The 27,847-nt window shown below is 45.9% G+C and overlaps 1 protein-coding gene across 4 annotated transcripts; it reads right to left on the bottom strand.

Moving 5' to 3' along the window:
• gnb1l (guanine nucleotide binding protein (G protein), beta polypeptide 1-like) lies at positions 1-27,847 on the bottom strand. 4 transcript variants are annotated; one of them, XM_014170919.3, is made up of 7 exons: positions 27,707-27,844; positions 14,374-14,535; positions 14,048-14,173; positions 12,795-12,957; positions 11,133-11,225; positions 6,516-6,731; positions 1-742 (listed from the first exon to the last, which is right to left on the bottom strand). In XM_014170919.3, the coding sequence occupies exons 2-7, from the start codon at positions 14,481-14,483 to the stop codon at positions 461-463; spliced, it is 990 nt and encodes a 329-aa protein (XP_014026394.1). In that variant the 5' UTR covers positions 14,484-14,535; positions 27,707-27,844; the 3' UTR covers positions 1-460. The 4 variants fall into 4 exon arrangements, with proteins under 4 accessions (XP_014026394.1, XP_014026395.1, XP_082824614.1 ...); XM_014170920.3 differs by having other exon boundaries at positions 14,374-14,571; XM_082968488.1 differs by lacking the exon at positions 27,707-27,844 and adding an exon at positions 24,006-24,101.

Genomic DNA, 27,847 nt, shown 5'->3' on the forward strand with positions numbered 1-27,847 from the left:
TCTAGTTGAGGGAAGATTGTTTATTGGCCCTCCTTAACAAACAGCTTTGTCTCTTCTGTCCCAGTTCTGTGGTTAACACTGTTTGACTGATGCAGTGTAGGTCAGAGCAGAGGGAAATGTTAAACTAGATCAACAACACAGGATTACACAGTCACTCAGGCGCGATTTATACCTCAAATTCAAGTCTGCTCAGGCAAATCTCCTACCAGATAAGCAAACACAATAAAACAGTTGGTTTTGACCAAAAATAATGTGTTCAAATGAAGTCTCAGTGAATTGTTAGCAGAACTAACCAGCCGTCTTGAAAGCTTTTGTTTGGAAGCACAAAGACATCTCATCCTGACCGGATCCATCTTGGCTATGTCGGAAATGTCTTTTCACTGGCGAGAAAACTCCTTATATGGAGTGAGATACATGCATTCATGGTCACATCCATAACATACCAACAGGGCCCAGTAGCTCACCCAGTGTCCGAGCTGCCCTGGTTGTATATGGACCAGAGGCTGATGCGCTGGTCTTTGGAGCCCGCGGCCAGCATCCTGTTCCTGGGGTCCTGGTGGTCTGAGAAGGCCAGGCTCAGCACCATGTCTGTGTGGTGCTGGAGGACAGCCAGGGGCCGGAGCTTCTTCCAGCCAAACACACGGACACGGTGGTCCCAGCCGGCCGACGCCACGATCTTACGGTCCCCCCGGATGCACAGCTGGGAGATCCCAGGATTCACAAGGGCTACGGGTTCCTGGAGCTGAGGATTGAACAGCAAAGGCCGCAGAGAGAGCAAGGAAGGAAGAGGGGTCATAAGAATCCATACATAGACTGTTCTCAGAGAGCCTCATTCACAATCATAATCACAATCACACGCGCGCCCACACACACACACACACACACACACACACACACACACACACACACACACACACACACACACACACACACACACACACACACACACACACACACACACACAGAGTGTTCAACAAAAGAAAATCACAGCAATGCACTCCAATGTGGGTATAACATTGTAGGCTGTTAATGGGTCAGGACTTTTCAGTTGCTAAGTAACATACGCAAGAGTTTCACGCAAAACAGAAACTCAAGGAGATTTAAAAATAGCCTTCTCGGCACAGTAATTGAGGAAATCATTTTGTTGCATTCTTCTTACACATGATCTAAAACGAGACTCAGCAGAATTGCGCAACCAACCGAGAGAGGAAAAATAATTATCAAACACCAATTAGTTCACCAAGCTACTTAATCATTCCTGTCTGGGGAAGTGTGCCCAATAACACAGAGAGAGGGGGAAAGAGAAGAGGAGAGAGAGAGGGAGGAGAGAGAGGAGAGAGAGAGAGAGAGATTATCAGCTGATCTGATGATTGAGGTCCAAGTGGAGGCCTGGATTGTTGTTGAACCTGGCCAAGAAACTCCAAGGACTCAATCATCGGGCATAAAACATTACGACACGAGTAGTGGAGAGCAAATCCCTCACAATTCAACTATTTGGTTTGGAGTTAGAGGCTGGGAGGTTTTCAATAGCAAGAGCAAATGGGGCTGAGATACCTTTTGTCACTTCTTTACGAGCGAGACAGAGAGACAGAGAGAGAGCAAGAGAGAGGAGTAAATAAAGAGAGAGATAGACCATCTCGTTGAAATCCTCATTTGCAGAACTGTGTTTCTTTAAGCACCTCTGATGAATTACATGTGCATTGAAAGGACTGGTCGACAGGAGAAGAGACCGAGAAACACACAGTTGTAACGTCGGCCTGCTTCAGATCACCATCCGCTCCCATTCTCTGATCAACAGTGTCCCGGAGACCGAACTCATCTCAGTGTAGGGGGAAACATTGTGACACATTGTAAAGGATGGCGCCTAGATCCCCATCTACGGGCCTAGCGCCGCTGATATTCCCGAGGGGGGGTGGGGCGTGCTCTACCCAGTTCTTCGTAAAGACTACGCAGAGTAACGCTGGTGTGGTTGAATGGGACATCCACATCTGGCCATGGAAGCAGGAATTCATTTGGACAGCGTCAAATTTGACTTCATAAGCTGTGTCCTTGCAGACTAATTGTTTCGTGCAGGAGGTGACAGGCCAAGAATTTGTCTGCGTGCTCCTGCTCCGGATGGGAAAATCAGAGGAGTACAGCGCTGCGTGTGGAAGATGAAAGCCAGGTACTCCCAGTCCCGACCCTAGTGGATAGAGTGGAATGCAACGGGAGAAAGGCTACAGAGGAATGTCATTGATCAAAAAACAACCAACGAACCAACACAAAAACCTAGAATAACTTGTAGGATTAATATGGGTTCTTACTAGACTTAGAACAAGCTAAGAGTAAGGAACGTCAGCCGAACTAGACCAGCCCATGTAAGAGACCTACTCCAAAGTGGGTGGGGGGGGGGGTCATTTGGAATCCCATTATTACCTCCAGAAGTTGGTATGCCCGAACCCCTCTCCATCTGGTTGTCATTACAGACCTTGATAATGATAGGTTCAACTGTCTATTTGTGTTTGTTTTGCTTCCCATAGAGTGTGTCAGGAAAATGTATTTATTTAATGAAGGGGTCAGTTGTAAGCCGCAAATGGCCGTTGAAAAAACACTACGTAATTGTCCATCCATTGTTAGGTTGTAAGCCTAATTATTCTCTCTATACTTTCTCCAATCTGAGACATGATGCTGAGAAAATCGCTGCAGGGCTGTCCTCTAGCAGAACCTCCTGTAGTCTAGATGGTCCTGTCTCACACCTCCCTCCCTCCCTCCCTCCCTCCCTCCCTCCCTCCCTCATCAGGCACTTCCTCCAGTGAGTGTAGTCATCCACTAGCAGTCATTAGCCTCTCCTCAGTCATGAATAAAGTACATTAGCTTTGTCCTGGGATTCTACTAGGCCTTCGTTCCTTAACTCCCCCCTCTCATCCCTCACTATCAAATTCTCTAAATCATGAAAATAAATCTTTGGGACTCATTCATTTTTCTGTTTGAGCATTCCTTCCTGGCTTGGTTCCCCCCCCCCCCCCCCCCCCCCCCCCCCCCCCCCCCCCCCCCCACACACACACACACACACACACACACACACACACACACACACACACACACCACCAGGCCTGCTGTCTAAATGCCAGTAATCTCAGCAGTCAGTCACGACCAGGCTACCTCCTGCTCTGCTCAGTTCCACAGCTGGGCCTTCCCAAAAGCCGTTCCTTTCCCCAGATTACAGGGTCTGGTCCAATGAAAATTCATACGTTGAGATCCTGCTCTTGGCGATGCGGACAGATAAGACGGACGTTCAAAAGAAGCGTCTGCTTTGCTCCTCGGCACAGATACCTTAGGAGGACCAGTTCTATTGAAACGTCCCATCATCACAGTCTCACTCGAGCAGATCGTGTCCATTCCATTCCAGAATTCTGGCAGGTATTTCTGACACCCCACCCAGGTCTGAATAACACTGTGGGTGTCAGTGTCAGGGGCCCCCGTCTCAAGAGACAGGAAAGGAGATGGACGTGACGGACAGGTAAGAGCTACAGCTGTACCTGCCCTTCAAAACCTTTTTAAAAAACACTAAAAGAGAATATTTCTTGACACCGGCCGTCTGGGCCACGCCTCAGAGGAACTGTGAAAGAAGGGATCCAAGTCATCCATCCATCAGTCCATCACCTCCAGCCTAGATTAGACATCAGTCTGTAATGACCTGACCTATGCTCCCTGTCGGGCTGATAGATATAGGCCTCACTAGAATTCCTGGTACACAGGAGCAGACCTGGGTTCAAATACTATTTGAAATACTTTAGGCGTTTGCTTAAGCCTGCCTGAAGTGCCAGTCGGGCGTGATATGCACTTTTGGGACTTCTCTATTGGTCAGTACATTTTCCACAAACAAGCTCACCCTATCACACCTAAAGTATGTGAAATGATTTCAAATAGTATTTGAACCCAGGTCAGCACAGGAGAGTCTATGCAGGTATGTGTTGGTGACCCGGGGATGCTTGGCATTCGGGGGCTGGGCCAGGGTCGGGAGGTTGAGATAGGGCTGGGGTTAGAGATGGCTGTGATTGAGGGATGTGGAGCTCCACCTGTGAGAGCTGTCATCATGTCTCTGGCGTCTCAGTCAGCCATGCCCGATTTACACTGCTAATCTCCCTCGGTCTCTCTCTATGCCCACTTCTCTCTACCTCAGTCTCTCTCTCTCCGCCATCTGTCTATCTATATCTGACTGGAGGAAACCATCTCACAGTGTCTGTCAGTAGGGAGCAGCAACCTAAATCCATATCTATGCACTCTCCCCTGCTCAATACACACACACACACACGGTATCCTCACAAACAACTAACAAAAACTTTTAGATACCAAGGCTCATCTGAACAGAAGATAACGGCCTCTAGAAGCCATGTGTAATAAATTAAGTTCCATTCCAGCGTGTTTCTGTCCTTATCTGATGTTGATAAGCCCATGTCACAGCCTTCACCTCCACTGAGGAGAGCAGAACTACCATCAGGACAGGACCCCGCTGTGTTCGCTCAAACTCAGTTTCCCCTCCACCTCAGAGTTGACTCCATCCCTCCCCCAGCTCGGCCTGTGGTGTGGGGATGATTCCACTGCAATGGCTGGTAGGGGGTGATTCCACTGCACTGAGTGATTCCACTGCACTGGCTGGTAGGGGGTGATTCCACTGCACTGAGTGATTCCACTGCACTGTCTGGTAGGGGGGTGATTCCACTGCACTGAGTGATTCCACTGCACTGGCTGGTAGGGGGTGATTCCACTGACCTGAGTGATTCCACTGCACTGGGTGGTAGGGGGTGATTCCACTGCAATGGCTGGTAGGGGGTGATTCCACTGCAATGGCTGGTAGGGGGTGATTCCACTGCACTGAGTGATTCCACTGCACTGGCTGGTAGGGAGTGATTCCACTGCACTGAGTGATTCTACTGCACTGGGTGGTAGGGGGTGATTCCACTGCACTGAGTGATTCCACTGCACTGGCTGGTAGGGGGTGATTCCACTGCACTGAGTGATTCCACTGCACTGAGTGATTCCACTGCACTGGCTGGTAGGGGGTGATTCCACTGCACTGAGTGATTCCACTGCACTGGCTGGTAGGGGGTGATTCCACTGCACTGAGTGATTCCACTGCACTGGCTGGTAGGGGGTGATTCCACTGCACTGAGTGATTCCACTGCACTGGCTGGTAGGGGGTGATTCCACTGCACTGAGTGATTCCACTGCACTGGGTGGTAGGGGGTGATTCCACTACTACGGGTAGTGTGGGGGTGATATGTGGACTGGGGTCCTATGGCACTTCCAGCTCCTCCGACTTGATTGTAGCCTCCCACTGTGAACTACTGTTCCTTTACTGCAGATGTGTTTTCGGTTTGGTTAACGGCCTGCGAGGTTTTTATATTTGTATTACCTCTCGCGGGTCGTTCAACAGGCAAGGCAGAGCAGGGCCGAGAAGGGCAGCCACCCGGCAGGCAGATACCCCAGCCCTGCGCCTCACTATACTGCCGTCCGCACAAAAATACTTTTGTGGGAAGAAGTGGAGATGGCCGTCTGGGCGTCACACTGTGCTGCACTTCAGGATCATTTAAAAGCCCCAGCTGAATCCTTTCCCCCCCACTGGCTTTTTAAAATCTTCTCCAGAATGACATATTAAATCAATATTTTGTGTTTGTTCAAAATAAACCAAATAGCCTGGGCTCCTATTTTCAGTATATTGAATCAAACCCTTTCCAGTGTTATTGCAGGCGTTTGCAGCAAAAAAAAACCCGGAGGGTTTACAAATATTTCTAATTCAAGCGTTCATTTGTAAAAAGGCCTGGAAAGAATAACACTCCTCCACAGTACAGAACTGTAGTATATCAAGTCTCAGGTTCCCCTCTACACTGAATCATGGGGTAGACGTGAAATACTGGGCCGTTATTTTTGACTCATGAAATCAACAGAAAATATAGAGTCAAATGAGGCGTTGCGGCTCAGATGCGCTCGGTTGTTACGCAAGATAATATATGGCAGAAGAGTGATGGGATGTTTGTTTTTTCAGAGTCACTAAAGCAGCTAGACTAGAGCATCAGGATGGTTCTGGTCTGTGAAGGACTGAGCACGCACGTGTGTGTGTGTGTGATGTGGGTGTGTGTGTGTGTGGCGGACGGTCTACGCCTCGAGTGACACCCCAGCCCTGGGCCTGCCAACGCTGTGTAACCAGCGGTCTGATTTATGTCCCAGAGCCCTGCAGAGACTCTTCCTCTAGACTGTATGTTTTACCAGAGAGAGAAGAGAGCCAGGAAGAGTCTGGAAAGAACAGACCTACCTGGGTTCAAATACTATTTGAAAGGATCCTTTCAAATACTATCTGTGATTGATTGAGCTTACCTGCTGCGACGGAACCAATAGAAAAGTCTCAAAAGGGCAAACCCCGCCCACATGGCACTCCAGTCTGGCTAGAGCAAACATCAAAGCCTTTGAAAGATTTTAAATAGTATTTGAACCCAGGTCTAGGAGAGAGTCTGTGGAGAGGGCTCACACTCACTGACCTGGAGTCTGTGCTGTCCATCAAGCATCCAGGAGGCGAGGCTCTTCTCGGAGGAGCCAGAGACGCCCCTCTGCCCGGCGGGGTCAAAGTCCAGACACATGACGGGCTCAGGGTGGGCGGCCGCACGGCTCAGCACGGACCTCTGGGATACGTCCCACAGCGCCAGGGAGCCGTCCTCATAACCAGCCAGGAGGAGAGGGCCAGGGCTTGAGTCTGGCTAAGGGGGGGTGAGAAAAGCATAGGAGATGGGGTGGGGGTGTTACCATAGAAGCAAGAGGGCTGTGGAGACAGAGCAGGGATTATCTGTATGGGTACACACTGACACTGTGCGACTCTGAGGACCATTACTCTCCAGCTGGCCTGGCAGGCAGACTATTACAGTGCTTGTCACTTTACTCCTCATCTGTATCCCTCCCTGCAGGAGCAGACCTGCAAATAGACTCACTGCACTGTCTAACACACACACACACACACACACACACACACACACACACACACACACACACACACACACACTGGTTTTACAGACGTCTTCTATATATCCTATTCTACTGCACATCCAGACAACAGCCTTTTACTATGTGTTTACTGGCTGACTGAAGGATCAGCGGTATTGATCAGACAGGGAAGAAGAGTTATGAGGAGGAATACGGTGGGCTCCTAAATCAGTTTAGTGGATGAAAACAAGCAGAGGGCTTCATAGATTACCTCACAGCTGGAGGAAGGGAGGAAGGGAGAAAAGGCTGGGTAAAGGGAGGGCGCCTCCCTCTCTCCGCCCCTGTCCACGGGCCCACCATTCAGCTTTCTCGGAAAGTAAACACACAGCCCCCTCAGTCTGAAAGCCCCACCCCCTTACAACCACCACCACCTCCACACTACCTATCATTATGTCTTCTGGGGAAAAGTCAAGAAACAAAACCGAATGCTGGCAGGTATCGCAACCCAACCAGTTTAGAGGGAGGATATCTCCATAACCATCAAGTATTTGGAAAGCAACTATGCCTCTTCTCTGTATTGTTAGCACTCGTCTTTGAGCCTTAGCTACAAACTTGTCCCATCTAGAGGCTGGGCATACCGTCTGGCCTCAAGCGATAGCGTGCCCTGCAAAGGCAAGGCTGACGGACGACAGAAATTCTTTCCATATGTATAAGGAGCCAAGAGAACCGAAGACACTTTCTCCCCTCCTCCTCTTCTCACTTTAACAGTATATTTCTCTTCTCAAGCCTTAAACAAATTATAGACAGACCCGTGTATTCCTTATAAACACGTCACTAACGAACGATATTAATGAGATTATGAAAACAAATAAAAACGAAGTGAAAATCAGCGTTCCCCTGCCTGCCGGCTGGCTTTCTCTGGGTTGCTAAGCGTTACCTCCTGCTGCCCCTCGGCCCTTGCACTTCACTCTAAGTGTAGGAGCTCCTCGATTGACGATGTCACAGGGCGGAGGTCAGGGAACCCCGGGTAGACACCTAATTCATTACATCCTCCTTAGCCCCTCTACGAGAGGGCTCTCTGCTGGAGTAGGGCTCATGCTTCAGGGAAAGATTCATCATTATGAAGCACCGTTGGATGCTTTATAATGATGAATCTCAGAGAAGTGGGGCCGTTGTACTGTACTCCGTGAAACTGTCGTTCACCATCCAACCCCATCTCCGAGGTGCAACCCAAATGGCCCCCTATTCCCTATAAAGTGCACTACTTTTGATCACACACACACAAAGCTTAGGAGCACAGCGTGAGGTTAGGTCTGTACATAATGGCACCATATATATATACACATACACAGACCTAGTCTCGCTCTGTGCTCCTAAGCTTTGCTTCACTGAGTGTCAGACTTGAGCAGAAGAAGAGGTTTTGGGATTTTTCATGTGCTCTTCTAATAACCAAAGCAGGGTCACACATGCTCTACCAATCTGCTGTATGTAATGTAGCACACCATGCTCAACCTGTTCATCATCATCAGTCACAGGACTCAGGCTACAGTACGTCCCAAACCAGTGGTGGGGAAGAAAAAGAAAAAGAAAGAGAGAGAAAAGAGAGAAGAGAAAGAGAGAAGAGAGAGAAAGAGAGAAGAGAAAGAGAGAAGAGAAAGAGAGAAGAGAGAGAGAGAAGAGAAGAGAGAGAAAGAGAGAAGAGAAAGAGAGAAGAGAGAGAAAGAGAGAAGAGAGAAAGAGAGAAGAGAGAGAAAAGAGAAGAGAGAGAAAAGAGAAAGAAAAGAGAAAGAGAGAAGAGAGACAGAGAGAAAGAGAACGAGAGAAGAGAGAGAAAAGAGAGAAGAGAAAGAGAGAAGAGAAAGAGAGAAGAGAGAGAGAGAAGAGAGAGAAAAGAGAAAGAGAGAAGAGAGAAAGAGAGAAGAGAGAGAAAAGAGAGACAGAGAGAAAGAGAAAGAGAGAAGAGAGAAAAGAGAGAAGAGAAAGAGAGAAGAGAGAGAAAAGAGAGAAGAGAGACAGAGAGAGACAGAGAAAGAGAGAGACAGAGAAAGAGAGAGAAAGAGAGGAGACAGAGAGAGACAGAGAGAAAGAGAGAAACAGAGAAGAGAGAGAGAAAGAGAGACAGAGAGACAGACGGTGATGTGACTGTGATTAGGGGAAAGGAACGGTGGGCACCCACAGCAGCACATACGGAACCAATCCCATCCCCGTCCATCCATCCGCTCTACTCCACTTCACTTCACCATGACGATGGCTGTGGGGCGATGAGCTGAGAGTGATGGATATCTGTATAGGAACATTTCCTTCTAGCCGGCAGCCTCTGTTCATGTTAAAAGCCTTGCACATCATACATCACGTTCACATCTCCCCTCCGCACAACACATGGAGGCACTTTCTCCCTCCGCTCGCCGGCCTTAGCCAATCAGAATGCGCCGTTAGCTCGTTTACCTTCCAGACCCAGACCCCATTCCGCATGCTAACTTTAGAGAGGCCTGGGGAGGAGAGAGGAGGGGGAAAAACACAGAGCAAAAACCCAGGAGGGGAGGGCAAAAGAAAGAGCTACGTAATATGGATTTAATCCTCTCCAAACGTCCAGCGTCTAAAAGGCACCAATAAATCTGTTCTCAGGTCTCCGTCAGCATGATGGAGGATCCTTGCTCTCACTCTGTGGCGGGATGGAGGGAGAAGAGAGAAAGGAGAGGAGAGCCAACTCATTGTCTCCCCTCTAGTGGGTCAGAGGTTGAGGAAACGGCGGGCTGCACCAGCAGGGATCACGCGGATAACGAGGTGAGCGTCTTGTGATTGATTGACAGAATGTGTGGGCAATATATTCAGGCTGCCTGTGTGAGGCTGGGCCTACTATGCCCCTCAACGCTTGGTTAACACATTCACACGCAGAGACGCGGAACACACAAAGACGTACACACACACATTCACTCGCACTCACAGTACTGTAGACACACACACCTTCACTCACACGCACATAGTACACACTCTCACACTCTCGTACGCCCCTGGCAGGTAAGGTTCTGTATCGATCTCCACTCAGCAGCTTTGCAGCAAGTTTTCAAGTAGCTCTGTGATAGTAACAGATGATTCTGGCCCGGTGATGAAAGGATCAAACTGGAATGATTTAATGTAACCCGGGCCTGGTGTCAAACAGATCTTCCTGCCTAAGTAACCCTCCTGTTGACATTCCATAATTAATAACAATATTTTCTGGCACTTAACACTGAAACGGCATTGGCTTCCAAAATCTACTAAAAAGGAAATAGTAAAGAACACAACAAGGAAAGGAAACAAAAAGGTATTAAGCAATAAAGGAGAATTACCATTGATGTCTGGTGGTACATACAGCCACCCAAACTGCCCTGGGTGAACACACACGGCATCGCCTGCTCTGCTTCCTGTTGCCACTAAACTCCCAACGAACGCAGACCCAAACCGCCCCGTTGTGTCATCAAACCAGCCGGCCGCAATTCATTAAACGTCTTGCATAAGCAGAAAATCAGAAATACTGCAAAGCAAGAAATATTAATTAAGCGTGAAAATAATTACAGGTCTCTTTAATGGGGGGGGGGGGGGGGTGAATAAAACTCGACAGTATTTACAAAACAGAGGGCGGTGAAGAATCTTCAGATGCAATGTGCAGCTGGCTGGTGGTTAGAGGGCTGGTTGAGTGGCTGATATATGGCTGTTGAACCCCAGCCCTTCCACACACTATAATTACAGTGTTGGGACTCGACTCGCTCGTCGTCAATCGAGAAAGGCACTGGAAAAAAATGGCCCGGGACAAGTTCTAGCTATAAATCACCGAGCCAAGAGTAGTCTCATATTTGTTGACGTATCTTTTATGTATGCGTCTTGTCGAAGGCTCTCAGCCAATCCGTTTACAACCAGTAAAAATAGAAACATTAAGGAGAAGGAAGAGCGAGGAAGGGAAAATACATTTTTTTTCTTCTCCCTTTTATGGTTGTAAAGTGAACTGACTGAACTCTATAGTGCAGTGTGATGCTGCACTGTAGCTGCAGGTAGCTAGACTGTGTCGCAAAAGGTATCCTATTCCCTTTATAGTACATAGGGGCTCTGGTCAAAACTAGTGCACCATATGGGAGATAGGGTGCCATTTGGGACGCAGCCCTAGACTTCTGGGAGAACAAGACAGTGTATTGGATACTCCTTGCCTGCCATAGCTTGATGCACATGACCATCCCCAGCTTGGCTTGTGGTATCAGGGAGCAAACTGGGCTCTTGCTGGGCAGCTCAATGATCTTCACCTGTAGGAAGAGGGACAGTCAAACACTCAGGCAGAATAACAAGCGGATTTCTACATGGTTATTACATTCAAACTGAGTGATTAACTATCCCACCCAGGCAAGAGATGATCAAACATGCAGATATGTGGTGGTGTAATAACGTTACATGTACTGTTTTATATTTAGTTTTATGTGCGATTTAAGTGCCTTAATGTGTTTGGACCCCAGGAAGAAAAGCTGCTGCCTTGGCATGGGGATCCATAATAAATACTAAACATGAACAACAGAGACAAGGCAAACTTTAGGCCGGGTGCCAGTCATTTAAATGTATTTATTTTCATTAATCAAGTTCAAACTGGAATCCCTCATTTCAGCGCAGCAACAGGAAACGCAACGGGACTGGGACATAACAGCTTTACACTTTATGGCCGTCTTATTATTATTAGACTCTGATCAAATCAGGGGGAGCGGAGCTAGAGTCTATAATACATCCCAATAACACCCGACTTCCTGACCTAGACACGCTGGTACTGACTGATAAAATACACAGTCTAATGAAAGCCCACGAGAGAGAGAGAGACCCTATAGCTACTCCGTCTCTGTACCCAGATTCAATCTAATGAGAGAGAGGCAGCCCCTATGGCTACACTACTCAGTCTCTCTGACTGACACAGAAACAGAGAGAGATACATCCTCATTAAGGCTCAGATTAAACATCCTGTTCAACAGACCAATCCGATGCACACGTCACGTTACGTGGACCAATCGGATTCCACATCCCGTTTAAGGGAGTGATCTGTATTTTAATTGGGGTGCCTCATGTTTTGCCAGCCAGACAAAGAGGGCTTTAAGGAGCTGCTTCACTCGCTGTGCCTCAGGTGCACACACTGATATCCATAAATAAAACACACACTCTTTTAATTCATGCTTTTGCAATGGAAGCAATCCGATGGCAACGAGGTAGCGAGGGGGAAACATTAAACCTGCCTGCCTCCCAAATTGATGGTGCAACTCCTTCCCTCCCTCCGCCTCTGGCTCAGATCTACACCAGCGTGCCATGCTTTGTAGCTGAGTGTGTGAGTGTGGAGGCATGGGTCTAGACCTATGATTAGGATCCCCTGGGAAGGCATGGATGACTGTGGGAAAGGCATGGATGACTGTGGGGCAGCCAGGGGTGAGACAGGAGAGCGGGACAGAGTGATAAGACAGAGGGTTTGTATGTGCGCGTGCACGCACGCACGCACGCACGAATGCCGTCACAATGGCATTATTGAGGGTGCTGGTCTTGCAGGCGCCCCGTTGCCTCGCCCTGCCTGTCTCTATAGGCTGGAGTTAGCGGTGGCACATTTGTCTCTTTCATGTGAGGCTTCATCAGAACAGGGTGAGTAACATGAATCTGAAGGCAATAAAGGTGCCTGTCGCGCACACTAAGAAAAACTCACATGAAAGCAGGGTTAAGGTGAAATGTGTAATCATTCGTCTGTCACTGGCTGATGCGCACTAAACCTACGCCTGCTCACAAGTTTCTATAAGAGAGGCTTAAGCCCTTCCACAAACCTCTCTCTCTCCCCCCTCCCCTCCCTCTCTCACCTCCTCCATGGCTTCTCCAGCGTGGGCCAGTAGCCATCTCCCAGGGCCAGTCTCTAGCAGGGAACAGCGACAGAACCCCACACTGCCGGTCCACAGGGCGTCCGTGACGTCACCGCGCCCCTCAGCCAGGTCCCACAAGCACACACGCATGTCCCGCCCCTGACTGTCCGAAAGTACACAGATCATAATCACACACTAACATATTACAGAAAAGAGTACAGCTAACACAGCACCTGCAGTGAGGCTACAAATGTATAGGTTAGGGTTCCCCAACGGGCAGCCAGCAGGCCAAATTCTTCCCGCTGCTGGTTTTATTTGGCCCCCCAAAATTTTCGGAGCATTTTTGGACATAAGATACTTTAACAACACCAGGAAATCAGCTCCAAGTGATTTTTATTTAAGAAATCTGTTCAAGTATTCCCACACATAATAGAAAGACACTCGTGTAAGCAAGGTTTGAAATTATTATGTTTTAGTCAAAAATTCATATCCGTTTGGGCTCGTGCACTTAATTTGCAGTGTACAAATTATTTGTAATTATGCTTCGGCCCCCCCGACCATCTGCTCAAGAATTTTTTTATTTTTAAAATCGGCCCGTGGCTGAATCTAGTTGATGATTCCTGTTATAGGGTGTCCAATCAAAAACGGATCTTTTGACCAGTGGGTAAAATAATATGTTAATTGTGTAGATAATCCTCTAAGAAAACCAACGGTCCAACCTCATGTCTCTATCAAAATCAGTTCAAAAGGTTATTGGAGTTTTTACCCTAGTAGGTTGGCCAGGATTAGGGTGACTAAATCAATGGAGACCACAGAAAAAAAGCAGTAAGAAATCTGGACAATTTCACCTTGTAAACCAGGCTGGATTCTGTGTAAGGATTAAGTCTACCTGACAGGCTCACTCGTCATCTTTTCGAATCCGCAGGACATAAAACAAGAGGTAAGGTGGATATCAATTTTGACAAGTGACATGTAGTATTTTCATATTTTAGTATATACGGTTTTCATATTCATTTGAAATTCCTGTTCTTTCTTGAAGATCTCTCTCTCTCTCGCTCAAAAAAAAACAAATCTCTCTGCAATGTCAACAGAGCAAGCACTGAGAGTATACCAAGCTTTGTTATTTTCAAATCCTTTTACATTTAATTCAGCTTGTGTCATGCTAACATTGAACCTGGCTAATTACATACAGCTAAACAATGCGCAATGGGCAGTTGAGGCCTGGTATTGTCAGTAAGGTAGTTCGTCATTACCTGATGAGAGTGTCTCTGGAGTGGAGCGTGTTAAGCCAGGTGACAGAGGCTCCAGAATGACCTTCTAGAACCCTCTCAGCTCTCCTGGTGGTCAGGTTCCACACATGGACTGACCCCTGGCCTGAGCTACACAACACAACATTCAAGTCCTTATCATTCTTATGTCATAAAGATTCATCTGCATGTAGTTACGTATGAGATGTTTTCAAAAACAATAATCATATATCCAACCATTCACAAGGACATGTTTTTAAAAAGCCAAAAGCTGCGTGTCTGGCTACTAATGCAGCTCAGCTGTTCTAAGAAGACGGGGCGTGATCCCTTACCCAGAAAAGAGCAGGGGAGGGTCCCCTTCACAGCAGCCGAAGTGCAAGGTATTAAGGGGGGATCCAGCCCCCCTCAGGGTGTACAGGGGAGAAGGGGCAGGACGAGCCATCACTGGGTCACTCTCGAAGCTCTGGAGGTCACCACCACAGTCATCTCATCCACTGGAACACAAGTAAGATCCCGCAGTCACAACTGAACTGTGTTAAAAAAGGAGAGAGGTCAACCAAACATTGGAGACTGTTTGAACTGAGTTGGGTAAATCCTGTTCTGATTACAATGGAATTGAGGGGGTTGATAATAAGTGAAAGGAATGAGGGTGTAATTTTAACTTCATTTAGGTGAATTATTCCAATCAGTGCAGATCCAAATCGATAGTGAGATGGAGTTTGGCTAACACGCAAGCCTGGGCTGATGTCAACGGTGACAGCTGTGATTGAGAAAGACCCTGCCATTAACAAAAAGGGGATTAATGAAGACTACTCTCCAGACAGAGCTGATTAAATTGACTCTTGTAGAAGGAATGTGTGCAAGTTAGAGGGATAATAATAATAATGTGCAAAAAACAAGCCTTAGCATCTATCTTAATTTGTTGCTATAAAAATATTTTTGGGACCATGTCAAAGGACTATATTTCATACTTCCCTCAAATCCTCAGCCATCTTCCATTATGGTAATCATTTGAGAACGTCTAACAGACAGTCTATCTATTCACTACACAAATAAGGCCTGCGGGCATTAGGTGAAGAAGCGGATGAGATACTTCTTCCTCGTCCTTCTAGGCCTACATGATAAGAGCTGATCTTACTCAATACGTCCTAAATCACACCACTTGACAGCTTAATTACTGCAAACACAGAGAGAGTCAGGATTTTCACTCGAGTTTCGATCAACATACGCTTCTCAAAAGGCAGCAGCAGCACACAGGCTGTTATGTTGGTGTAGGTAGGGCTGCTCGGGAAATCCGTCCCGACCACAAAAATGGAAAGAGGAAATTATGTTTCAATGTCAAGTCACACCGATTTGACAACGAAACAATAACAATTGAGAAACTATGGATCGATTTTAGTGAGAACAGAAATTTCATTTGAATTCCACAATTTTGAATTTAAATCTTTTTGAATTTGTCATGCACAAAGTGAATCATTGAACTCATAAATTGAACTTGTAGTTATGATTAGAAACTGAATTGAATTAACATTGCATGCAGTTTTAAAATTCAATTTAACTGACTATTCAAATTTCAACATGAATATATTCAGTTTTAATATGGTAGATATTCATTCATTGTCTGTGTATCAAGTTTACAAACTAAACTCAGCAAAAAAAGAAAAGTCCTCTCACTGTCAACTGTTTATTTTCAGCAAACGTAACATGTGTAAATATTTGTATGAACATAACAAGATTCAACAACTGAGACAAAAATTGAACAAGTCCCACAGACATGTGACTAAAAGAAATGGAATGTGTCCCTGAACAAGGCTAGGGGTCAAAATCAAAAGTAACAGTCAGTATCTGATGTGGCCACCAGCTGCATTGCATCTCCTTCTCATGGACTGCACCAGATTTGCCAGTTCTTGCTGTGAGATGTTACCCCTGTCTTCCACCAAGGCACCTGCAAGTTCCCGGACATTTCTGGGGGGAATGACCCTAGCCCTCACCCTCCGATTCAACAGGTCCCAAACGTGCTCAACAGGATTGAGATCCGGGCTCTTCGCTGGCCATGGCACAACACTGACATTCCTGTCTTGCAGGAAATCACGCACAGAACGAGCAGTATGGCCGGTGGCATTGTCATACTGGAGGGTCATGTCAGGATGAGCCTGCAGGAAGGGTACCACATGAGGGAGGAGGATGTCTTCCCTGTAACGCACAGCGTTGAGATTGCCTGCAATGACAACAAGCTCAGTCCGATGATGCTGTGACACACCGCCCCAGACCATGACGGACCCTCCGCCTCCAAATCGATTCGGTGCCAGAGTACAGGCCTCGGTGTAACACTCATTCCTTCGACGATAAACGCAAATTTGACCATCACCCCTGGTGAGACAAAACCGCGACTCGTCAGTGAAAAGCACTTTTTGCCAGTGCTGTCTGGTCCAGCGACGGTGGGTTAGTGCCCGTAGGCGACGTTGTTGCCAGTGATGTCTGGTGAGGACCTGCCTTACAACAGGCCTACAAGCCCTCAGTCCAACCTCTCTCAGCCCATTGCAGACAGTCTGAGAACTGATGGAGGGATTGTGCGTTCCTGGTGTAACTCGGGCAGTTGTTGCTGCCATCCTGTACCTGTCCAACAGGTGTGATTTTTGGATCTACCGATCCTGTGCAGGTGTTGTTACACGTGATCTGCCACTGCAAGGACGATCAGCTGTCCGTCCTGTCTCCCTGTAGCGCTCTCTTAGGCCTAAAGCATGTTCACGCAGATGAGCAGGGACCCTAGGCATCTTTCTTTTGGTGTTTTTCCGAGTCAGTAGAAAGGCCTCTTTAGTGACCTAAGTTTTCAGAACTGTGACCTTAATTGGCTACCGTCTGTAAGCTGTTAGTGTCTTAACGACCGTTCCACAGGTGCATGTTCATTAATTGTTTATGGTTCATTGAACAAGCATGGGAAACAGTGTTTAAACCCTTTACAATGAAGATCTGTGAAGTTATTTGGATTTTTACTAATTATCTTTGAAAGACAGGGTCCTGAAAAAGGGACATTTCTTTTTTTCCTGAGTTGGATAATTTCAAGTTTATCAAAGTTTCATATATTCAATTCAATTCTGATTCAAAACAAGAAACAACATCCTGGTACTTTTCCAGTCAGGAAAGGTAGAGAACAGATTCAACAGAATCAAAACGCTCTGTATGGTAAACAGCAGCTTCTGGCGGTTCTGAAGCCAATGTGACATTATGAACAGATTTTCTTCCTATGAATTTGTATCTAGCGTTTGAACCGTTTTGGCTATAAGCTATTATGACCCCATTCCTGAAAGCGAAGACTCTCTTGAACATGGACGTGTCTTCTGTTCACCTTTATGATAATCAAAGGCCGTGCAGGAGACGTTAGAATGGCGTGTATAAAAAAGAAATTGTATTAAACTTAATTTGGCCACCATAAAAATATAGTTCAATAACCCTGTAACGTTCAGGAGGTTCACGTAAAGGACAACAAGCTGCTTTCTTAACAAGTAGACCCCCCCCCCCCGATTCCGCTCTTCCCGAGGCTCGAACTCAGGACATCTGCCTCGCAAACACATGTGACCAACCTCCTGAGGCGTTCCAACCCAACACACTATTGAAAAGGCCTTCTTCAATTTGCACAAGGGGTGACACTTCAGGCTGATGAATGAGTTTCACAGAACCCCATCTGCTACATTCACCCCCCCAAACTCACTCCACAGTGACCCTAGTGGTTGAGCTCAGCACAACTGTAGATCCGAGTCCAGTGGCACCATTGTAAGGGACGTCACGCTGCTTAGCAAGCACCGCTTCCCCCTGATTCAGCTCATACGGAGAATCGAACTTAGGACCTCTGCCCACGGGAAAGACACTTGGCCACCCTCCTGAATCATTCCAACCCATCGTGCTATTAAAAAAAGGCCTTCTTCAATTGCGTAATGGGCGAAACTTCAGGCTGAGGAGTGACTTTCACAGATCTCCACCTGCTACACTAATACAAGTCAAGATACAGCCAGGTTACTCCTTAAAAGAGCATGGTTTGGTGATCCATGCTTATGTGATGAGCAACCTGAAGACGTATTCGTTTGACATGTGTTAGTTTCAAGTCTCCAGCAAGGGTAGTTATTATAAGGGTGTGACTGACTGACTGTGTTAGCCTGCTGAGCTAAAACCTAAGGATTGGTCCTATGACTAGGATTCGTCTATTCAAGGAGGTCGTCAAAGGGGGGTGATGTGTAAGACAGGTGGTTCAGTGACCACGCTTGCTTGATGAGCAACTTGCATTGTCTGGCGAACAGGAGACCTGGGTTAGAACCACAGAGATAGAACTGTTTTATATCTATGGTTAGAACCGCATCAGTCAAACTAACACGTCTTCAGGTCTCAGGCAAGGTTGCTCATCACATGCATGGACCACCAAACCACCTCTGTTGCACTCTCATTAAATGGGGTGCACAGATCCTCCGGAAAGTGTTGTTGGGCAGTAGGCCTGATTTCAAACCCAGTCAGTTATATGGGTGCTGTGATCTCGGAGTGTGAGGTCAAAGGGGGGTGAAATCTAACTGCGGTGGTTTGATGAACCATGCTGTTTTGATGAGAAGGCCTAACCTTGCTGGAGACTTGAAGACTTGTGTCAGCTTCCTGAACTCCTCCCCATGGGCTTAAGCTAAGTGGGCTAACACAGTCTTGTAAAATGCAGGAGACCTGGTTCGAAACAAGTCAGTCACACATTAAACAAGGAGTGGAAAGGCTAGTCCCTGTGATCATCATAGAGGGGAGAGTCTTAGCTTTCAGGAATGGGGTCATAATAGCTTATAGACAAGACGGTTCAAACGCTAGAGCCAAATTCATAGGAAGGAAATAAATTCCACATGTCACATTGGCGGTTTCTGAAGCCAGAGGCTGCTGTTGACAACAGAGAGCGTTTGATTCTGTATCTTTGTTGGCTGGCAAAATACCAGGATTTTATCTCTGGTTTTGAATCTGAATTTAGAAAACTGAATTTAAAAAGTGAATCTGAATGCACCTGAGAAGTTTAATATATGAAACGCTGACAAACTTAAATTGGTTGTAAACTTGATACACGGACAATGAATGCTATATATACCATATATATTGAAATGTAATATATAAATATTGAATATATAAATTGAAATGGAAATTTAAAGCCGAATGCAATTCATTCAATTCAGTTTCAAATCGTAAACTATAAATTACATTTATGAATTCAATGATTCAATTGCCACTGAAAAACAAATTCAAGTTCATTATCTTAATACAAAGTAAAAAATTATGGAATTCAAATACAAATCTCTGTTGGCACTGAAATCGCTCCGTAAGAAACGTGAGAATAGGCCGACTTTGTTTCAAGACTTTTGTATTACTCCTTTTTCGGCAATCTTAGTTTATAATCACACCCCACCCCTACTCCTATAGGCTAACCCTTGCCCTCCACATCGGCACACGCTGAAACTGGAGCCACAGGTATTTTGGAGAAGCTCATTTCAGAAGGTTATTGGTTCAATTGTCCATGTTAATCTGTGAAGCTGAGAGAGACAGACCTCTGGACAGCCTCCCTAATTAAGAAGAGGGCACCTGTACCACCGTCTAACTCGAACCTTCACAAAGACCACAGTCATCCTCAGTCCCACACCACTATCCCATTACCACTTCAGCCAGCCAGCCAGCCAGCCAGCCACCACTATCACACCATCACCCAGGGTCTGACCGCTCAAGCAGAGAGAAAGAGGATCCCCTAAAGCTTCTGGAATCGGTCACTGCATCATCATAAATGACTAGTCTAACCAGAGACATAGGCCTACATCGTATGCATATTATAGGTTTACCACAATCTAACAATCTAAAGCGCTGACTGGACAAAACATTTCCATTGCATAGACTGACCAGGTGAAAGATATGAGCCCTTATTGAGGTCACTTGTTAAATCCACTTCAAAATCAGTGTAGATGAAAGGGAGGAGACAGGTTAAAGAAGGATTTTCTAGCCTTGAGGCAATTGAGACATGGATTGTGTACAGTGCATTCGAAAAGTTCAGCCTTGTGAAATGTATTAAATATTTTTCCCCTAATCAATCTACACACAATACCCCATAATGATAAAGCAAAAAACAGAAATACCTTATTTACATAAGTATTCCGACCCTTTGCTATGAGACTTGAAATTGAGCTCAGGTGCATCCTGTTTCCATTGATCATCCTTGAGATATTTCTACAACTTGATTAGAGTCCACCTGTGAAAAATTCAATTGATTGGACATGATTTGGAAAGGCACACACCTGTCTATATAGGTCTCACAGTTGACAGTGCATTTCAGAACAAAACCAAACCATGAGGTTGAAGGGATTGTCCGTAGAGCTCCGAGACAGGATTGTGTCAAGGCACAGATCTGGGGAAGGGTACCCAAAAAAACTCTGCAGCATTGGAGGTCCCAAGAACACAGTGGTCTCCATCATTCTTAAATGGAAAAAGTTTGGAACCACCAAGACTCTTCCTAGAGCTGGCCGACCAGTCAAACTGAGCAATCGGGGGAGAAGGGCCTTGGTTGACAGAGCTCCAGAGTTTCTCTGTGGAGATGGAAGAACCTTCCAGAAGGACAACCATCTCTGCAGCGCTCCACCAATCAGACCTTTATGGTAGACTGGCCAGACAGTAGCCACTCCTCAGTATAAGTGGGTAGAGGATGAATGGGCAAGACAAAAGATTTAATTGCCTTTGAACGGGGTATGGCAGTAGGTGCCAGGCGCACCGGTTTGAGTGTGTCAAGAACTGCAACGCTGCTGGGTTTTCACCCTCAACAGTTTCCCGTGCGTATCAAGAATGGTCAGCCACCCAAAGGACATCCAGCCAACTTGACAACTGTGTGACGCATTGGAGTCAACATGGGACAGCATCCCTGTGAAAAGCTTTCGACACCTGCCCCGACGAATTGAGGCTGTTCTGAAGGCAAAAAGGGGTGCAACATTAGGAAGGTGTTCCTAATATTTTGTACACTGTGTAGTAACCTAGATTGGGGTATAAAGAAATTGAACAAAACGGCAACCGTAGAAGTTTGTGAAGATATATTAGTTAAGCCTGAGGTTGTTGTGAACGGATGAGCGGGAAGGCCAGGCTACATTCCAAAGCTTTTGCCATGCTGTTTCTGTTGCCGTTTCTGTATGTGACAGGGAGGCTCACCCTGATAACAGGTGGATTAAGGTACCTTTCCCTTATTGTACTACTGCAGGCCTACAGCTCTTGGAGCTGGGCTGAGGCTCAACTAGTTTGGAACCACACTGTGCTTTCGTTGTACAAACACTGACTGCCTGGGCCTCAGAACATTCCTCCCCTGACCAACCGCCTGCATGTCAATCAAACACACTGGCTGTGCATGGGAGTGTGTTTGGATGATTGACAAGGAAACTACTGCAGTTGGGAAAATATCACAGAAGTAGGTTGCACGCCCACCACCCAGCCTGCACCTCCCCCCCCCCCCCAATAGAATGGTGAAGGTGGAAATAGAAACAACCCCATCTACCACACCACTGCTTCCTCAGTCCACTGTCCTCATTCTCTGTTTAGTGGCGTCAGCATTTCCAGAGCCGCTGCCTGCGATTGCCCCAACAATGGAGCTGTTGTGGTGGTTGGTTGTTAGCAAGTCACCCAAGAACCCCAATACAAACATGTGGGAGGCAGTGAAACTAGACAAATAAACAGTCCGGTGACAGGGTGTCACTCAAACCCATTCAGAGAGGCTCTTCAATTGTTTCACGCTAACCTGAGGAGGCAACCAAGCAAACAAAGCTGTAAATGGTATTCTAGTCCAAATGTTGTATGAAAACTGATGTAAAATCAAGGCAAATACTGTACTTAAGCGGAAAAACTCACCAGAAGCGGGTGGGCGGAACAAACAGAGCGAGGCGGGTGGAAAGGACGGGACAGGCAGAGCAGTGCCTGTATGCCAGCAGGATAGTCCGTATCTCCAATCACCTTCGCTGATAGCGATGTTGCGTTTCCATTAAGTGGATGCGTTGATGTTATTTAACATGTATGGCAAAGCCTTAACCCTTAGCTACCTCTCAACTGAAATGAGTTTGAAAAAAAGTGAACAAGGACAACATTTCCATGTATGACTACAGTGCCAGACAAAAGACAAAAACAGAGAAACATTCTAATTGAGCAAGGCGTCAAAGCGGACAACCTGCCCGCCTGGCTTCGGTTGGGTCATTATAATTCAAAACAATGCCTTCTAGAATATATCACACACACGCCTCGCACGCTCGCCTTTTGTGTGGAGGAATGGATAGTAGTAGTAGGTCTATAGAAGGCAAATAGGACACTAGGCCGCACGCTATTGTGGAGGATCGTCACTGTTGGGCAAACCACAGGTCTTAAAACCCCCCAAGTTAATAAAACGAAATACCCGACATTTCAAAAATGATTGAACCAACAGATAACCATAAAACCAGTGGGTCAGTCAGGATATTTGTCATATAGCCCACCCGCTGCTGGGTCCCGCTAGAAATGATAGAATGGTTAATTAAATTTGTAGGACGGGGAGGAAGGGAATAATAAATCACATTGACTGATTAATAAACCTGAGCTCCTCCGGACCAGATCTACCTGTCTGTCCTAGTGGGAAGAGCCAGGCAGCCAGTCCAGGGGAAGAGTGAGTCTCCTACTGGCCCTGTAACAGATAAGACAGCTCTGGTAATCTGACTCTAAGTCTGTGGATAAAGGCAGCGTGTCTCTTCTCGGCCCATCTGTCAACACCTGCGGGGTAATTAGGCCTAATTATGAGAGTCCGCTTCCCCTTCATGTTATTAAATAAGAGCCAGCTCCTCCAGCCAGGTATCGCTCAACACCGGCAAGGGGCTGGCGACCTTCAGATCAAACGCAGCCACTACCTATGTCCCCTGCTTCGCAGAGCTTGCTGCTTATATGAAGGGGGGTAGTGGGGGGCTTCAAAGTTGTGGAATAACGGCTGTCCAGACCACATTCCTTCAGTGGCTCTTTGGAGTTGGAAGCTAGCTGCCTCTCACATGATAGTTAGCTACCCACCTGAGCTGCCTCTGTCATATTATGCCATTCAAAAATACGAGCGGGACATACAGATCACAGGGAGGCTGTTACGGAAAACATACTACCCAGTCTCACAAAACCCATTATGTAGAGAGAACAGGACCAGGGTCTGATTATAACCATCACATTTCAGCCTTGATAAGCATGGTGAAAGTGACAAGCACCTTGCAGAGCATTCACACCCACATTCTGAATAGCCTGCTTTTACAGGTCATTTTAATGAACTACAATAGATTTCTACTACAGGTTTGACCTACTTGGCTAAACACATTACAGTAGGTTCCACGGCAACTAAGAAATGCCTCCTTTAGTGAGATCATACCTCAGCTATTAAGTCATTGTTCTTTATCGAAACAGTCTTATCTTGCATTTCCCCCCTTTTCTCGCTGTTCCTCCGTGGGAACTCCCACTTCACTGGGGCCTGGCTGCATTGACTCTAACCATTAGTCAGCCTTTCTTCTGAGAGCCTCCCCACATCTAGGGCTGTTACGGTGACTGTATTACCGCCTCACCGGTGGTCACGTGTCATGACCGCAGTCAAATCCCACATGACCATTTAGTCACAGCAACTAGGCTTCTCCAAGCTCTGATGCTGCCGATGGTCATTAGTAGCCTACCAACCTTGCTAACGGGTACTATTGTCCCTTTAAATCACTGACATCAATGCAAATGTGTATGAAAAATGTAATCAAACACTTCATGGGAGCCCATGAGCACATGTTGCGCAACATTTCTATAGGCTATGTAATTGCGGGAGAAAAACAGAGTGATGGCCACTAATAAAAAGAGGAGGGTCCCATCAGCTTTCTATAGGCTAGGCCTACTATATTTATTTCTCAACTTTCCTAATATTAAGCACATTACTTCTCTTTACAACAGGAGTATAGCCTACCTGGCTGGCATGAAAATGAACCCCGGGAAAAGCAGAGGAGGAGCCAGCAGCAGCAGAGACAAGGAAACAGCCCTTGCCTAAGCCTAATTGTCTAAGAAAATTGAGGAGAGAGGAAACGAAACTTAATTAAGTCTACAATCAATAGCCTAACTGTTAAAATGTGCCTGGCTTTATAAATAGTCCATATTGATCTACAGAAATTAGACAGATTTTGCTTTTGTTGCCTGTTTGAGTGTTTGTTTAATAGCTTACTGATTCCGCGAGCACCAAGCCTCATGCAATGGCAAAATGTTGGATAAAGCAAGTTCACAGATTCAGCTGTTTTTTAATCTTTGCTATGCTGTAATAAAGGCTTTACAATTTATTTGGTTATAACAGACTGGTATTGCTTATCATTTATTCAGTGTTCTTTACACTGTTCGAAGGAGGCTCTCGCTCCTATACCCTCCTTTTTCTTGATCTCCTTATTGTTATAATTACTATTATTATGATCATCATCATAATAATGTCATGTCGTTATCATTAGTAGGCTTAGTATAGTATCCTTGTATAACCACCATCGAGCTGTAGGCCTAAGAGTGCATCCTGTTTGGTCTTAATACCGTAACTTACTTAGGACTATATTTCAATATATAGTGAAGTGCAGGGCTGCCCAACCCACTTCCTGGAGATCTACTGTCCTGTAGGTTTTCAGTCCAACCATAATTTAGCGTCTCTCATTCAGCTAGTCAAGGTCTTGTTGAGCAGCTAATAAGTAGAACCAGGTGTGTTAAATTAGGGTTGGACAGAAAACCCACAGGACAGTAGATCTCCAGGAAGAGGATTGGGCAGCCCTGGCCTAGTGTATCAATCAATCATTCATTCATTCGTCCATGCAATCACAAGACATTCATGCTTGAAATGCAATCAAGCATTTCAGTTTTTAAATAAATATCAAAAAGGGAGCTTTCAGCTTTGAATAATTAGCCTAAACAATAAATAAACGGCAATTCACGAACGCATGCAACAGTTTTTTTTCTGTAATAAAGACTTTAGATATCTTTTTTCCTCTCGTTAGAAACGACACTCCGGTACATTTATTTATTTAGTGTTGTTTACACTGTTCCAAACGGTGAGAAAAATGTATATTGTAATCTAACATCAACTTCATGACACACAATACCTCTCGCAACTCTTGCTCCTATACCCTCCTTTATCTGGATCTCCAGTAGTTTCCACAACTAACTCAATGTCTTCCACAGATCTGACTTCCCCTTTCACTCCTGAGCAACCAGTAAACATTTGCCCGTTTCAAGTAAATTTTTCACGTCCTCCGCATCTATTTTACTGTCATGTGTTACTGTGTTCAGAGTTTGTTATAACCAATTTATTGATGTGATTATGATATGCTATAGGTCAGGCCCTATTGGTCACATGCATGCGATGCTTACATGTTTTGTGTAAAGAGAGCAAGGGTTGTGGGAATAGGGGATGTTTTTCCTAAACAAATTAGGGATTTCGGTAACAGAAATGTTCAGTCTGAAACAAGTAATACAATTTACGGATAAAATGATGTGGCAGCTTCAGCACACACAACGCGTTAAAGCATCAGACAGGCTCAGTGCATATGTAGTTGATTTTATTCAAACACTAATTTGCATTTCCCTTATCCTCCATGGGTATTTCCACTTCACTGGGGGCCAGGCTGCCTTGTCTGTCTTGCGCTTTATTACAAATGCCAAGCCACTCACCGACCATTGCACATTGTACCAAATGGTAGGTTGGACCTCACTTTAAATGCGCAGAAAGATACATTTGTATGTGTTCATCTACAAAGCCCTTTTGGGTGAACTCACTCTTTCCCTCTGTAGTCTGGTCTACTTCACCACCAGCAGTTACCATACCCGGTCTACTAGGTGCTTGCGATTTAAAGTCCCCAGGACATTCACAGTATTAGGCAAGACTGCCTTCTCTTCTTGTGCACCAGACGCATGGAATAATCTACAATCCTTGCTTCATCTAGATATGTTAGTGCCACTGAATTAATTTTAAATATTGATGGGAGACTGTTACAGAGGAGTGTAAATGCTTTGTTTATGCTGGATCATGTTGTTCTATGTTTTAATGATGTAATGTATTGATTGTTGCTGCCCACCATTGAAAAAGAGACTCGGTCTCAATGGACTTTTCCTGGTTAAATAAAGGTTAACTAAATAAAATAAATATATGGAAAACAAGTTTAAACATTTCGACCAATCGATTGGTTGAAAGAACAGGACGATTCTCGGTCGAGCAATATTTTTTTTAGTCGGGGACAGCTGTACTATGTTTGTAATATTTATTTCTCGCATAATAGAATAGGTCAACTTTTGTACTATAGGGGATAGTAGATTAATATAGGCTAGTGCTTTTGCTGTTCGTTAGGCCTACTCAACTTGTTGGCTGACGAAAAGTAAACATGGACGGTTCTTCCATCTTCAATTTGCGCCTCGGAGGTCTTATCTTGCATTTCCCTTATCCTCCATGGGTATTTCCACTTCACTGGGGGCCAGGCTGCCTTGACTCTTTAACCATTAGTCAGCCTTTCTTCCCAAGACCCTCCCCACATCCCTGCCAATACTATCAGATTCTCCCGAGGAGGAAACCAACGAGCTGAATGGAGACCCGGGTCCATGATAAAACTCCAGTTTATTCAACAGCATAGGAAGTGGAAGGGACACACGCCCTTTTATTGTGTGACTGATCGGCTGGTGGTGAGGGTATCTGGACTGGAATAACATGACACCCCAACCCAGCGGCAGCTAGCCTAGATAGAGGGTAAAGTCAGACACAAGTGCACCCACGCCCACTGTCATTCACGGCGCCAATGGGGGGGAAGAGGAGGCATTGTTCCCGTCAATGGCGTGACTGCTGAACTGGGGCCATGGTAGATAAGGGACTCTAATACCATACAAGCCTCAATCAGGCAGGCAGGCACTGATGGAGCACTTTGTCGCTGCATCGTCCTGACTTAGGGCAACAGGTACCTCTGTCTTATCTGTTTGTATTATCACCAATTCCCTCCTCTTGGGGTTTTACCTGCACACTTCAGGATAGCAGGACAAGAGGATTGGCTGCTATTCATCACCAGCCTACACCACTGCTGTACTCCTCTGGTTAACCACGTGCCCTCTCCAAGACATAACAAATCAATAAAATCGACTAACTAGTTAAACAATAACTTTTTTTTTGGGCTCTCAATTTAATCACTGTTCTCATCTGCACTCTTGTATTACACATTCTCATGACATGTTTAAAGTGCGTGCATAACAAACTGTGTGACACTAGTCTTCCTTGATAGTCTGTTACTGATGTTGGTGTTGAACAGGAAGCAGGGATCTAGCAGGGATTCATATCTAAGAGTTTGCTGTAAACAACGCAATCTAGCCTGACTTACCTATACAGATGCAGTTAAACTACAATTGTATGTATTGTCAACGTTTAAGAAATTAATATTGAACTACTAGCTAGAAGCTTCTATCCCAGCTAACGTTAGCCTAGCTAGCACAGGCTTTCCAATGCAGTGTGCTTATTAGCTAGCTAAGTCCACAGGCTAGCAACATTTGCAAACAAAACACAGCACTAGCTCTTTAACGTGAGTCCAAATACCAGTGATACTAACAATAGGGAAAAACGATACATTATCAATGTGCATGTAATTTGAAAGGTGTCAAGGAAGGTACCTTAGCAAAGCGTGGGGAATCGAAGCAAAACAAGCGCCGGTTGAACTTGATGGACCCTTCTTTTCAGTCGTCCTTACCAGTGCCTGCATTTTTTGTTGTTGCAGTTCATGCGCTGACAGGCTGGACCATTGAGCTTTTGGC

The sequence above is a fragment of the Salmo salar genome, chromosome 24, assembly GCF_965601325.2.
Source record: "Salmo salar chromosome 24, fSalSal1, whole genome shotgun sequence".
Taxonomy (NCBI): Eukaryota; Metazoa; Chordata; class Actinopteri; order Salmoniformes; family Salmonidae; genus Salmo; species Salmo salar.